The sequence below is a fragment of the Chrysemys picta genome, chromosome 11 (assembly GCF_011386835.1).
Source record: "Chrysemys picta bellii isolate R12L10 chromosome 11, ASM1138683v2, whole genome shotgun sequence".
Classification (NCBI taxonomy): Eukaryota; Metazoa; Chordata; order Testudines; family Emydidae; genus Chrysemys; species Chrysemys picta.
Window position 1 is genome coordinate 51966277 of NC_088801.1, and position 15010 is coordinate 51981286.

The following is a 15010-nucleotide window of genomic DNA, read 5'->3' on the forward strand; positions in this document are numbered from 1 at the left end:
GTGAAATTCCTATCCCCAGGCTCCTACCAATGTCTGTTAGTGTTGTAGGTGCTCATCACCTTTAAATACCAAGCTCTAAAATCACTGCAGATATGTTCAGGTTTTTTTCTTTTCAATGATAAATTGTGTTTGTTCCTGCATCTTAAATGACACACAAAATGTATAATAGCCGATGTACCTTCGGAAAAGATTGTAGAGCAAGAAGTTGACTCTTTCCAACAGGTGAGGCCTTTGCAGTAGAATAGGATCTCCGTCATAAGTCAGTTTAGTCAACAGCTCATCCAATTTTTCCAGTTGCCTTCTTACTTGAAAAAGGCTCTCTGCCAGCAGTGTAAAACTATTGCAGAACAAATGATTGTTACATTCTCTCATATAAATTGCTTATTAGAACATAAAAGTTACTGAAGTTCTTGTCAGAAAAATCATAGAATTAGAATTGATTGTCATTTACTAACCTTATACAAGCTAACTTCAGCCAGTTAAATGAATACATGTGAACCATTGGCCAAATTGTTCCTATATCATTTCAGAAATTAGCCCTTTCCCAAAAGACCTCATTGAGACTGACTTGAAGCTGCCTATGACTTGCTAAAGAGAAATATATATGCAACCACTACTACAGGACAACAATGCCACAGCTCAGTAGTATTTTTGCAAAACATGCTCTTTAAGAGAAGAACATTTATATCCCAGAGAAGTGAGGAGATGACTGTGAAAATCCAGCCCAAGCACACTTGGTTATCAGTTTACCTTAATGAGATTCATGTGGCTAAAATCCCATATGGGACTCTGAAAAAAGTCTCCCTTCTCATAACTGTGTGAGGAGTGGATTAAAAAACTGAGCAGGGACTTAAAGATTTGTCCTGTTATATCTTTGTCACAAATTCACATAGGTCCTTACAAAAAGATTCATAGATTCTAGGACTGGAAGGGACCTCGAGAGGTCATCAAGTCCAGTCCCCTGCCCGCATGGCAGGACCAAATACGATCAGGTAGAGCTGGTTAAAAATTTTTTATTGAAAAAATATTTTGGTAACAAACAAACAAAAAAGATTTTCAACCAAAATACAAATTTTAATTTTGCTATCAATTTTCTGATGAAAAACTAAAACTTTTCCAACAGTGAAAAATGGTTTTGTTTTTGGTTGTTCCCCTCTACCATTCTTTCCTTTTTTCCTTGCTGACCTTCACTATACCTCTTCCAGTGAGGGGAAAAAACTTAATGGGACATAAAAAATTGTTGGGAAGGCTCTGAATGGAACAAGAATTTTCTCTGGCTCCATTATAATTGTCAAATTTAATTATGTTTATGTTCCAATTTGAACTTTGAATCTAGATATGACAACCTCCTTTTGAGCCTTGTGGTATTTTCAAATACAGGCTATGATCTCTCCTTAAACTCCTACTTGTTACAATGACCTATTGTTTCAAATCTGGTGAAGTGTTGCACTGAATGAGTCAAAGCATGAAGTCTTTACCTATTTCTTCCCCCGATAAAACTCCCACTGTCCTCAAGTGACGAGTTTAGTGAGCTCAGTGTGCCACTCTAATACGCACAGAGAAGTCATACTCCATGAGATTAGAGCGTTGTTTCTCTGTGGGTTTTTGACTAGATCTGTACATTTATGTGTGGTTTTAATCAAACTATTTATTTCTTTTTAGCAAAACTCCTTTGAGGAAGTGTATGTGATATATGGGAGGCTTGTCGCTGTTGTTTTGTTTGATAATCTGCAAATGATGAGTCTCCGTGTATAGCTTGTTGTTTTGTATTCATTCTAACAGGAGATTATACCTATCAAAGCCCATTGCATTTCAGTTACTTATTTCCTTAACTGCTACCATATCAGTAGCAAACTCATTTAATTCATACATAAGGTTCCATGAGAGCTGCTGTTGTATCTTTTTACATGTGCTGGGCTACTGTGAAGCAGCAGACTTCCTGTGGTTTTCACTGGAAACTTAAAGTAAATGTAAGTTTACCAGTTCTGGAGCTGATCAAGCCCACTATGTAGAGGACCTCCAATGCAGGCAATTTGCTGGCGCCTCTTCCAGTCTAGAAGTTCTTCAAGCAGCATGTTGTTCATCAAGACATCACTTTCATTTATTACTTGTGTCATTTTATTAAGTACTTCCTGAAAGGAATAGGAAAAGTGTCACCAACTGATCACAGGGAACACCAATAAAGCTTACAAATGAAGCCAATTATAATGTTGGTCATAAATTTTAATTTCTGAGAGTTAGGAAAAATGTGCAATACGTTAATGTGCAATAAAGTGTTTTGGATTCACCTTGTTTTTAAGCGTTTCTCTTTGAAACCCCATATTCAAATTACTTAAGGCTTTAAATATATAATGTTCTAATGCTTATGGATTAATTTTTATTTCTGAGAAAGTGACCATACTTATACCTCTACTGCTTAGGTTCAGGTGACTGAATTCTCCATCCATTATACTAAAAATAGTCCTGAATATTAATGAATTCTTTTTACAGATAATTTTTTTTTTTTTTTAGTGAATTTATTATGGCGTAACACCTTCAGGACCTTGCCATGTAGAAGCACCGTTAAGGTCACAAGCTCCTTTCCGTGATCTTCGATTGTATCCCCACATAGACTTTTCTTTAATGATGAAAAGTCTATGTGGAAATTATATGGAAGTTTTTAAGCTATTCCAAGGCGAACAGCAAAAAAAATAGACATAGATGGAGTGCTTTCCCCACCATCAGTTGGCATTCAACTACACTCAATGGTGTGATGTCTGGTTTTGTGGTTATGGGACTACATTGATCTGGAGTGGGTTTTTTCCCTGCCTTTAAATGCAGTAACTTGCAAACAAAGGGGATGAATCCAGAACAGTTCCTGTGAGGTGATGGTTAATCCTCACCTGCCAACTAACAGGCTCATGCCCTTAGTTGTACTCTTTAGAATTGCCAGTTATTTAATTGCTAGTAAACTCCTCACCCCATCATCCCCCTGATATTTGTAACACAAAATGATATTTACCTGCTCTTTTTGATGGGAGAGTTTGTGCAAATGCCGCCTTACATGTGATCATTCAGTGTGGGAGCAGGGGGAGAAAGCAAATGAACCACAAATGACAAAATATGTTACCAACCTTTCTTTTGTAGTCTAAGGTATTCAGCATTTCCTGCAACATCACCATTTCCTGTTTCATCAGGACGCTGTTTTTGTCACCCTGTTCTACAAGGGGAAGAGAAAAAAAAATCATATGGTAACCTCAGTATAAGCGTATGTGTTTACAATCGGGATAGGGGGTGGGAAGCCTTAAACCGATTATATCCTGGTAGCTAGTAAAGAAATCTACTACTGTTTGTAATTAAAGTTTATTAATAATTTCAATTGAAATTACGACTCTAATATGAATTTAAGAATTATTATAGGAGCTGGGTATTTTGATTTTTTTTTTCTTGTGTGGAACAGGAGGAGTATAGGGAAGAAATGAATAGCATTATTAGATTCTTATGTCTGTGTATACTCTTATTTCATTATATAATTCTGATTTGGCTGGGATTCAAATATTGAATTGTGATGAGCCATTATAAAATAAAATAATATTGTGCATGATGCTGTCAGTAATTCTAGCAAAGTTCTTTGGAATCTTAGCGTGAACCATGTGTCCGGTTGAGGAAATATTTGCAGGCGGGGGAAAGGTGCAAGAAGGTTTGGCATTTTGGATGGGGAATTTTATGGTGCGCCTAACCATGAGAATTTTGGAAGTTGTGAGTACAGGTTACTAGGTGTTTTTGCCTTGACGTGATCTTTCCTGCTACTGGTCGTCTACTGGCTTCACGTCTTCCTAGCGTGACCCACTCCCTCTTCCTCTGCAGCTCTATACCCCTCACTTTCTCTACATCTCCAACTACTTTCAAAGACGAACGTAATGCCGTCTATGTTTATGCTGGGCCCTGGCATGTGCCTTCCATTGAAATTTGTGCTCTGACATGTTAAATCTCAGTCTCATATGTTTGGCATGCTGAAGAACTTGGGGCATCTAGAGGCCCAGATTTCTCTACATGTTAAAAGGGAGGTGCCATTAAGGTCTCAGTGCAGTCATAGCTGTGTGCCAGTTTCATTTCTGAAGGAGGATCATGAAGAAGTTGTTGCAGTGTGACAGGCTGCAGATCCCAGAATCACTGCAGGCTGCTCAAGCTTGCATTTGGAATGCTTACCAGATGATTAACACAGCTCTGGTCAAAAAGACTGGAAGGCCAAGTTAGTGACTAATAAATTGGTTTCAGAAAACTCCACTATGGGGGAAAGCACGGGGTCCTATACATTCCACTCTGTAAGAGGAAGGGCTATGTTAAACATGAAAAAAATGTCCTCTAAACTATGAAGACCATAATTTCCAAGACTTGACCACACTGCTTCATAGCTCATTTACAGAAAATAACTGCATCTGGACACTGAAGATATTATTACTTTTTTAGCCCCAGAAGTGTGCATTATGGCACAGATAGCAGTTTTGCATACACATCATGCATATATCTCAAAATATCAGCTTCTGTGCTTATGTATGCGTGGAAGATAATACACAAAACACATCTGAGACTGGAATCTAGCCCTATAATCAACATTTTCTCACAGAATCTTAAAATAATTATGAAAAAGCTTACCTAGGCTCTGTATTGTTTTATACCTGAAGTCAAACTCCTCTTGCAAATCTTCTAAGTATTTGACATCTTGTTCTGTCATCTTTTTATAAATTAAAAAAAAAAATCAGCATAGCACTTGAGGGTTTACCATATCTGACAGTTTCTAATTTACATTATTTTATTTTTACCTAGATTGTAGTTAACTTCTTTCAATATTTCCCTTCCCTGTCAGACTTGACAGTACTGTTTATCTCCTACTCACTAATCTCACCAAAAAAATGATAATTTTGTGTGCAGCTGCAGACCATAATATTGAAGGGTTCCATTCATTGCATCCCAGTAAAGTCACATATTATCCTCTTTCACACCCTATTTTTATTGATACAATCAGCCCAATCATGAACTCTGCTGTGGCAAAACTACATTGATTCAGGTTTTGCCTGCAGAATGAGACACCGTATGTATCTGGCAACATCATTTATTTTCATCTAAACCGGTCTCCCCAAATAATAATTCAAATCTTTATTTGTTTGAAAGTAGAAATGACTAAAATTAGTTGAGATTGCTTATCAATAATATAAACCTAACTAAAATACATTTATGTAAACTATTAGAGTAATTGCCATTTGACACTTAAACATACCATGGATGCCCCTCCCCCCACCCACTTTTTAAAATATAGTAGTTTGGTACTGTAAATTATTATTCTTTGAAGAATATTAAATTATGCTTGTGGATTTGAACACACAGCTATGCAAAGTATGGCATGGGGATTTTTAATGTGGATATCCAAGAAAAGAATTTATCTTTAAAAGTATAAGCCCAAGAACAAATTAAAAACAAAAAACAAAAAACTACAAAACACTTCTACCATCTTGATGTGCACACAAAAACACCTGCTTGCAGAGTATTGCCACAGCAGGATAATTTCCCTTTTTTAACTGAGAGCTCTAATTTTTCATTTGTTTTTATAAAAATCCAAAATCCAGTCTCCAAATCTAGATGTGTGCACAGACAGTCACATCTGTTATTGTTTTGTTTTTTTTCCTATTTTGGGGACTAAACTTTGGAAATGCAAATGCAAGGTGTGCAGTTGCATGCACAGTTGGCTGTTTTTCACGTACAACTCAAGCATACATTATTTAAAAAAAAATGTAGCTCCTAACCATTATTCTTATTTACCCTTTCCTTTTCAATGAAATTCACCCTCCGTACAAAAAGCCCCAGCAACAGATTCTATGCAGCAGTTTGCAGAAGAGGGTCAATGCTCACCAACATTATGGGCAGGCTGCTGGGCCTCCGCCTCCAGTTGCTTCTCCTCTGTGACGCTATCTGGACCCTAAATATATAAGTGCTGATCCAGTGCCCCTTTCCCTGGGTTTGATACTCAAACTCTTCCCTTTTCTGTTTTTTTCCTTTGTTGTTATATAAAGAACAACAAGCCAAACTTCTTGAGGTAAATTGTTTCTAGTATTATCCCTGCAGGACCTCTCTTTCTCTGTCCTTAGTTGCCTCTACTATAGAGAGATACTTCTGAGATGAAGTACTAGGCTCCAGTTGAACAGGCTGTGTGACTGAATCTAATGTAATAAATCTGTATCTCTGTGCGGAGTCCTAGAACCTGACACAATGGCTCAGACTGTAACAGACACAACATACCTGGGCACTGTTCTTAATGGCGGATACTTTGTGCTCCACATTTCTTTGTCTTTCTGAAACTACGGAATTCTGCAATTGTTTTTCCAGTGGTCCCTAGAACAAATTAAATACGTAGTGTGTAGACCATCTAGGATATCTTAAACAGCAATGATATTTTGCCTTATATAGAACATTCCATACAAATAACTCCACTACAACATCTAGCACAGAAGATGGAATTTAGGGCTAGCTCTTCAGCTGGTGTAAATCACTGTAGTTCCACAGACTGATAAACACCGCCCACTGGATCTTGAGATCCGAATGGATACAGGTAGTGCTGCAAACATTTTAAAATTTAATATATGTTTAACAAACAAGAAAATCCAAAATGAAAATATATTGTAGGAAGATTTTTATATTGCTGAAAAAATATTTTAACACCTCAGAAAGCACAAACATTCTATGCACAAGTTAATTAACTTATTAACAGAACTTAAATTAATCTGTCTGAATTTTTCCATCAATATAACAGTTTTCACAATGTATATTGTACAGTTTGGGATTTTCTTGTGTGGTTTTAAAAAATATATTAACTTCTTTTAATAAGTTTATGGAGGGGATGGTATAATGGAACTACCTACGATGGCATGTGGCCCATCAGCAACTGCCAGTAGCAAAAATCCCAACCGGCTGGAGGCAGGACATTAGATGGGGAAGGCTCTGAGTTACTACAGAGAATTCTTTCCCAGATGTTTGCCCGGTGGGTCTTGCCCACATGCTCAGGGTCTACCTGACTGCCATATTTGGGGTTGGAAAGGAATTTCCCCCGGGTCAGATTGGCCGAGACCTGGGGGGGTTTCACCTTCCTCTGCAGCATTGGGCACGGGTCACTTGCAGGTTTAAACTAGTATAAATGGTGAATTCTCTGTAACTTGAAGTCTTTAAACCATGATCTGAGGACTTCAATAACTCAGCCAGAGGTTAGGGGTCTATTTCAAGTGTGAGTAAAGTTCTGTGGCCTGCAATGTGCAGGAGGCCAGACTAGATGATCACAATGGTCCCTCTGTCCTTAAAGTCTATAATCATTAGCATAACAAGTATTACATAATAAATACAAGCTAAAACTTAACAATGAAACTTGTCTTATACAAAACAAGTTTAAAAACTGCTCCATGCTTCAGAAACATAGGCGCCGACTCCGTGGGTGGTCTGGGGCTGGGGCACCCATGGGGGGAAAAATGGTGGGTGCTGAGCACCCACCGCCAGCCCCCCATTAGCTCCCCGCTACCCCCCCCACCCAAGCGCCTCTCGCCCACTGGCAGGCCCCACGGATCAGCACCTCCCGCCCACCGCGAACAGCTGTTTTGCGGTATGCAGGAGGCTGGGATGGAGGGGGGAGGAGTGAGGATGCTGTGCATTCAGGGGTGGAGCGTGGGCGGGAAGAGGTGGGGTGGGAAAAGGTAGGGCAAGGTGGGGCCTTGGGGAAAGGGGTGGAGAGGGGCAGAGCCGGGGGGGGGGGGTCAAGCACCCCCTGGCACTTTGGAAAGTCGGTGCCTGTGTTCAGAAATAACACCGTCTCTCACAAGGCATTCCTATAGTTTCTTAAGATTAATAGTAACATATTGAAGTTACTTAAATTAATGTGTAAGGTCCTGATTCTGCAAACACAAATGTGCACATGCTGTTTATACGATTTGGAGACAGACGGCCAGATCTTGCCCTCACTGTTCCTGTTGGTTTCATCATAAGAGGACAGAATTTGGTCCTCAGTACAAGTGATCAACATGGCCAAAGCAGATTAATAAAATGTAATATGTTACCTGTACCGGCATGCTGGCTGCAGCCAATATCCTTCTCTCTTCTCTTAAGCAGTTTGAAATAATAACTGCTATGTGCATAGGATTACCATGATATTTTCCCTGCAAACATAAATAAATTGTAAATGTTAAAATTAAAAGAAATCTAGGGTCTTCCCTATGTAAATAATAAAAATCTTGATTTCACTGTCTACTGACTGGCCTTGGAAAGGTTTAGGAGACTTTGCTAATATTTCCCACCATTGCTAACACCAATTCAGCTATAAACCAGTGTTAACCACAACGGGAGCCCTTATGTAGATAGCCTGCCTGCTAGTGACACCATTTTCAGCACCGTATCATTTAGACTTGTTCTGAGCTGGATTAGATGACACAATGCTGGTACACAGAGAGCCATGCGCGTTGGGGCTCCCAATGATGCTAATGCTGATTCAGCTGACAAGGCGTTAACAATGGTTGGAGTTTTTTTGAGAATATTTGTACTGTCGACTAAGCCGACTTGATGCAACTGCATGACTTCTTTAAAGACAAGTACTGCATACATTCATATGGTATTTATTATTATTTATTCACATCCCAGCAGCACCTAAAGGCCCCTATCAGAGTCCTGCTGTGCTAAGTGCTATACAAACACACAGGGCATGACATAGTCCCTGCTCCCAAGAGCTTCCAGCAGGGGTAAGCAACCTCTGGCATGCGTGCCAAAGGTGGCACACAAGCTGATTTTCAGTGGCACTCACACTGCCCAGGTCCTGGCCACTGGTCCAGGGGGCTCTGCATTTTAATTTAATTTTAAATGAAGCTTCTTAAACATTTTAAAAACCTTATTTACTTTACATACAATAATAGTTTAGTTATATATTAAAGACTTATAGAAAGAGACCTTCTAAAAACGTTAACATGTATTACTGGCACGTGAAACCTTAAATGAGAGTGAATAAATGAAGACTCGGCACAACACTTCTGAAAGGTTGCCGACCCCTGGCTTACAGTCTTACAGACCAGTCACACAAGTAAGTTTAATGAGGAGGTAGGAGCAAATAGGGTGGGAGGACAAATATTACAGTACAAATCAAAAGGCATCTTAAGTAACTTATTTGTATGTCTAGATAATATGGAGGCTTCTACAGTAGTAGTGGATTTAAAAACAATGTGGATTTAAAGCCTCTTTAAAAGCAAATCATGATTAAATTGATTACAATAATCCGATAAAACGTATTACTGCATGTAGGTTTATGCAGCAATGCAGAATCAATTCGTGCCATTATTGTAAATATATTACTATAAAGATTATTAAATTATAGCCATGAGTTACATATGGCAATGGAACAATTTGACCTTCAAATGAAAACGTATCTGGTTTGAGATGGTTTTCTTGTCAGCATATTTTTGATGCATTTTTTTTAATCAGGTTTTCCATTTTCAATCCAGCATGTAGTATGCATTTGAGCAAGAAAACTATATACCACATATCAGCATAGTAACTATGTACGCAGAAAAGCCTTCCCCAGTATATACCAATAGACTTAAATCTGTTCTCATTTTAGCCAACCTCTTTGAACAATTTTCATTCCAATAACACATGGAAGAAGCAGCTCTCATCCCAAGACAAGGAGCCCAATTTTCCTCTCATTTACACTAATGTAAACTAGGGGCAGAATCACTATCTTTAATGGAGTTATACTAGTTTAGAACTATTGTGAGATGAGAATCAGGCCAAAGGGGACCAAATATTAATAAAGTTTGTGCTGTCTTTGGCAAACTAGAAAGCCTGTACCCCTTCCCTGAAGCAGTGCCTTTCACGGTAATATTCTTTTGTGCTTTTGTCTCTTTTTCTGTAATATTTGTTTACCTTAGTGTTTTTTCATATTTTTATTATCATTTGTATAGTACAATTTCTCACACTATTCCAGAATCAAATACTTAGTCTCTCTTGCAGTGTTTCCCCTTCTCCATCTTTCTAATTTAGTTTTCACTCTCATCTGGCTTTGTTTCTATTAAGTATTTTTCTTATTCTTGCTTTTTCTTTGCCTGGCACAATCAGCTTCACAATTCTTAAAACATCTCTTTATTTCTTAAACCACATGTTCCATTGTCTGTCAATGTGTGATGGAAAAGTGCACAGACTCATCATATCTTTTCACATCAGTGTGATTGCACAGTTGAATTCTTAGCAGTAGCACTAAATGCAAAAAATGTAGAAAAAATCCCTTGGTGTTTTTGGTTGAGGCATGGATAGCTGGAGGGTGTTTTTCATTGCATACGCTGGCTGCAGTTGCAAGGCAGCAGAGTATGAGAGAAAGATGGACCTTCAAGAGAACTACAAATCATTTTAATCACTGGGACTGGCTGCTTGTTATTAAACATTGTGCTGCCCATAGTGTTGTGCTGCCAGACAGAAATGGCACTGATGTAAAAGGCACAGGACTTTTGCAGTCAATTGAATGGGGAGTGAAGGATTACCTATCCTTCCCAGAGAAGCTTTGGCTTTCATCACACCGGGCAAGTCTACAATCAAGTGCTACATTAGCACAGCTGCACCGCTGTAGCACATCTGGTGAAGATGTGCTTTGCCAACTGGAGAGCACTCTCCCATCAGCTTAATAACTCTAACTCTGTGAGAGGCAGAAGCTGTGTCGGCGGGAGAGCATCTCCCACTGATATAGCGCCAGTGTGGATAGGACTTAGGCCGATGTAACTTACGTCGCTCAGGGGGGTGTCTTTTTCACACCCGTGAGTGCCGTAAGTTACATCGACTAAGCGGTAGGGTAGACCAGCCTTTAGTGTTGAAACAAGGCTTCAGAGTTAACCAACTGAATGCTAAGTAATGTACCTGCTATATGGGGTAAAATAAACTTCCCACAGCTGCCACATGTGCTGTATCTCCTAATGTCCCTTTGAAGTGTGCTGAAAAGGTTGTGACAAGTTCAAGGAGTTGTGCTTACATTCAGCAGTGAAGACTTTAACATCACCGTGGACTCAAATTCACTATGTACATAACCTAAAAAGAAAGGATGTTCTATGATAGCAGTCACTTGCTTTGGGGAATAAAGGGCAAGGGCTAGATTGTGATTTTAGGCACAGCCCTGAGCAAGGTGGTGGCGGATAACCAGCACTATTCTAGGAATCACTGCACCTCAGACACCCCTCTCAAGCACAATTCCCTCCTGGCCGCCTCCTTGCTGTGGGGTGAAGATAAGGGGAAGGTTGGTGGGAAAGGTAGTTGGTTATTTACTGATCTATACAAACTCTTTCTTGTACCTGGCCAGTGTGTTATAGGAGCAGAGCCAAACTTCTGCACATTCCTCAATTCTCTCTGCCCACTTCCCACCCATTGGCTCTGTAGGAATGAAGGAGAGTGAACAGGTGCATAGTGCTTCCTTATCACTGGTCATGTGGACACAAGGGTGTAGCCCATGCAGTGGTAAAAGGAGGCTTCTTACTCCCCTGTATGGGAATCTTGTCAATCTAGCCCTCAGCAAATTCCGAATGAAACTTTGCTCCGACCTTCAACATACACAAAAGGAGGTGAGGAGAACATGGGACATCACATGTGATCAGGACTGGGATTTGAGGATATTCCTGCAAAATATTGAAGCCTCATCCTGTTTGACTAGAGCGGTGCTTCATGTGGAAAGGGACAAGATTAAGGGGTGGCCAAATCCTCAACTGGTGTAAAATAGCATAACTTCAATTGAAATCAATGGCTAATTTATACCAGCTGAGGAACGAGTCCTGATGTTTAGCTAGTTCTTTCTAATTCTTATAATTTTTGTTTGCTGATATTCTTTACTGTCCTATCTCCTACATTTGAGTGTTCTGTCCTGGAGATGGCTGGCTGGAAGGAGTCTTTGCTGTGTCATGGTGTCTCCACAGGCAATCTGCAAGTGGACAGCCTGAGGAGTGGGTAGTCTGTCTTAGGAACTGCCCAGCAACAGAATCCCACCAGCCTGTAACAAAATCTTAGGGTTTAAGCAGCGTGTTTAATACACCACAGCCCTGATATTGCAGTCAGATTGTCATGGGCAGACCCGTGTCCCCATAAAGAGCCCCAGGACATAAGGGTCTGCCCACATGGATTGCAGAAGGGGATCATAACATGCAGTCAGAGACCTCTCTTTCAGTTTAGGCTGAGCCTTTGAGCCCATTTTAAGCCTTAGACTGGGGGCATGGGGATAAGCTGAGGTCAGAGGGTCATAGATGTCTGAGGAGTGGCAATCCCAAAGAACCAAAAGAGGGCAAAAACTAAATCCCTCAGACTCTGTAGTTTTTTGTCATTGTCAAGTGAAAGAGACAGGATTCAAACAAAAGCTGTTTAACTAAGTCAACAAAAAAATGAAATTCTGTGTTGGAGTCAGGAAATGTATTTACATAGAAAAGGCGTTTCAAAAGAAACTCTTGTCAGTGGGATGATTTAAAATCCCCCGCCATACGATCACCAGGTAACAGGGACTTTCCCAGCATTTCTACAGATACCAGTTGTACACAAAACTTTTTTCTTGTCTCTTTTTTTTTTTCACAATGAAAAAAATTAATGACTGAGCTGTTTAAGAGACCAAAGTGATTAAGGGGGAATTAACTCCTTTCCCTCTCAGCCCCACAAAGCTCAAGTAAATAAGTTTTGTGTGTAATAAACTACACACTGACTGGTGGTCTCTCACCCCTCGCTCACCACAGGAGTGCAGGTCACCTCTGCAGCCTGTGTGAGGCAGGGGCTGTGATTGCTTGGCTCTGCTACATAAATGTTTGTGGACACATGGTGCTGCTGCACTGGGAACTGCTTTGGCATCAACACCAGTGAGTGAATTCCATCCTAACAGAACGCAGATAGTGTCTTAAAAATAACAAGATTGAAGCTCGTTTATAAGCTATATTGCATCACCCAGCTTGTCTCTGCTAGACAGAATAACATATTTAAAGGCTTAACACTTAATGTCCCAACTCGTTTTATACAACTCTCAATGATTATTGTATTTGCTGTTGAAAAAAGTATGCAGATCACCACCCCATTTTCTTCAATATCAGTTTAAAGTCTCCGCAAAAAATCCCATCCTGGTTCAATTTTGCCCTTAGTTAACCAATGTAGTTGAAGACAAAATTTGGCTAAGCATGAAATTGGCCATTCAGTGAGAAGCAGAAAATGATCTCACAAAACTGGAGGGTCAAAAAAAGATGGTGTGGGCAGAAGAAGATGGAAAAAATTCAGAAAAGAGCCTGAAGTCAGGGAATCCAATCCAATATTGTGATATAATGTACCATGCCATCCTGCCAGCCAGCAAAGGAGAGTACAGATTCCAAAATTAGGCAGTATTGTATTTGTTTATGTATATAAAAAAACCATCAAGTATCTTGATAAACACTTTACTCTTATAGCAGTTTTCTACTGTGAATAAGTTTTAAACCAAGACAGTGGGAAATCTTTGCTTCCTTTAGTTATTTCCCATAACTTGATTTCAAGCCTCTGGGTTTTTCTTGTAAGTGTTGATGGGCTTGTTAATACCTAAAATAGTCTAAAGGAAGGCCAACAGAGAAGAGAGCTGGGGTGAACTTTTCATCTGAAAGTCTTGTTTTTATCTTTTCAATTTACTAAAATTTCCTCTATCAAAAATATTTTCCTGCTCCTTTCCTTTGTTTCCTAAATATAAAAATATTTCCTTTCCTAATATAAAAACATTTACATAATGATCTACAATATATAACTAATTAATATTTGGACAGTTTTTTTTTTCTCAGTATCTACCAGGACACTGTTAAATGAAGCAAACAGTTAGTGGAAAATGCTTTCATTCTGAACAGGTGAAAATATTCTCTGAATGCTGATGACATTTACTAAGAAAAAAACCCCATTCATTTCCCACAGAGCATATAGATTCTGCACTCCATATAAGACAACTGATGAGGTACAAATATCTTAATAGATCATGAAGAAAAAGAGAAACTGATTACTGCTAAAACAGTTAATTCACAATAACCTTTTGGGATAGATATTTTTGGCCAAGTTTTCAAGCAGCTTGTAGAAGAATGTCCAATATTAATAAATACAAAATCTTGCATGTGCGGATGTAGAAAGGCATTTGTGCAGGCTAAATGGGGGGAATGCATATTTAATTAGTTTTAGGCTGCAATTATTATTTGGTGCCTAGAAACTCCTTTCTATGTGCAAATGTGTAGTTTTGCCCAGGTAAATCCAGAATTCTCCTGCACCCCCTCAGTCTCTTGTACCTCTTCAGTTCCTCTCTTGCTTCCTACAGTCTCTTACCTTCTTATAGTTTCCCGCCCAGACCCCTAATCATAGAGCTCACTCAGTCACTGTCCCAAGCAAGCTTCAGTTGGATTGGAAATGGTGAGAGTAGGCAGCTAGAGGCAGCCTCACTTCAGGATACAAAGACTGCAGGGAAACGTTGGCCATCTTAACTGAGAACAGCTTGCTTCATCTCCATTGAAAGTAATGAGATGGTGTCCATTTTGAATATGGGAAAATTCATGAGTTTGATGCCAGCAGTTGTAAGATCATGGAAAACTTTAAAAAACATCAAGACTTGCTATAACAATACTACAGTATCTAGCTCTTATGTAGTGCTTTTCATCAGCAAATCTCAAAGTGCTTCAAAACGTCCGTCAGTATCGTTTGTGATTTTTATGCTAAAGTTGGCAACTCTGTTTTATTGCTTAATGTGAAACAAGTCATTTAGACCAGAGAGTTCTCAACATTTTTTTTTATAGTGTGGACCACAACTTAATTGACAGACCCTCTTGTGGACACCTCCTCTCTCATCTGCGATCATGTGGGCCACTTCTCTTTCACACAGTTCATCTACAAATCATGATCTCATAACAGTCCTATAGCAACTACAGCAATTGCTTATATGGTAAATTAATATAAGTATTTAATTCTTAGCTTTGCTTCAGGTGATATAGCAGCTGAAAACAAAGAGAAACAG

General features: G+C 39.3%; 1 protein-coding gene across 10 annotated transcripts in view; it reads right to left on the bottom strand.

Moving 5' to 3' along the window:
• STAT4 (signal transducer and activator of transcription 4) overlaps positions 1-15010 on the bottom strand; it is a 68343-nt gene that overhangs the window by 25521 nt on the left and 27812 nt on the right. For 9 of the 10 annotated variants that reach the window (XR_010591614.1, XM_008172909.4, XM_005306806.5 and 6 more), the window contains exons 4-9: positions 8073-8171; positions 6274-6366; positions 4636-4714; positions 3114-3199; positions 1981-2132; positions 179-337 (exon numbers count right to left, since the gene is read on the bottom strand). Coding sequence is in view for 9 of the 10 variants with exons in the window: in XM_008172909.4 (XP_008171131.1) it covers positions 179-337; positions 1981-2132; positions 3114-3199; positions 4636-4714; positions 6274-6366; positions 8073-8171 (668 nt within the window). In the remaining variant the exon portion in view is untranslated. Of the gene's footprint in view, positions 1-178; positions 338-1980; positions 2133-3113; positions 3200-4635; positions 4715-6273; positions 6367-8072; positions 8172-14328; positions 14442-15010 lie in introns of those variants that run through there. The other variant, XM_065562017.1, reaches the window with a different exon arrangement.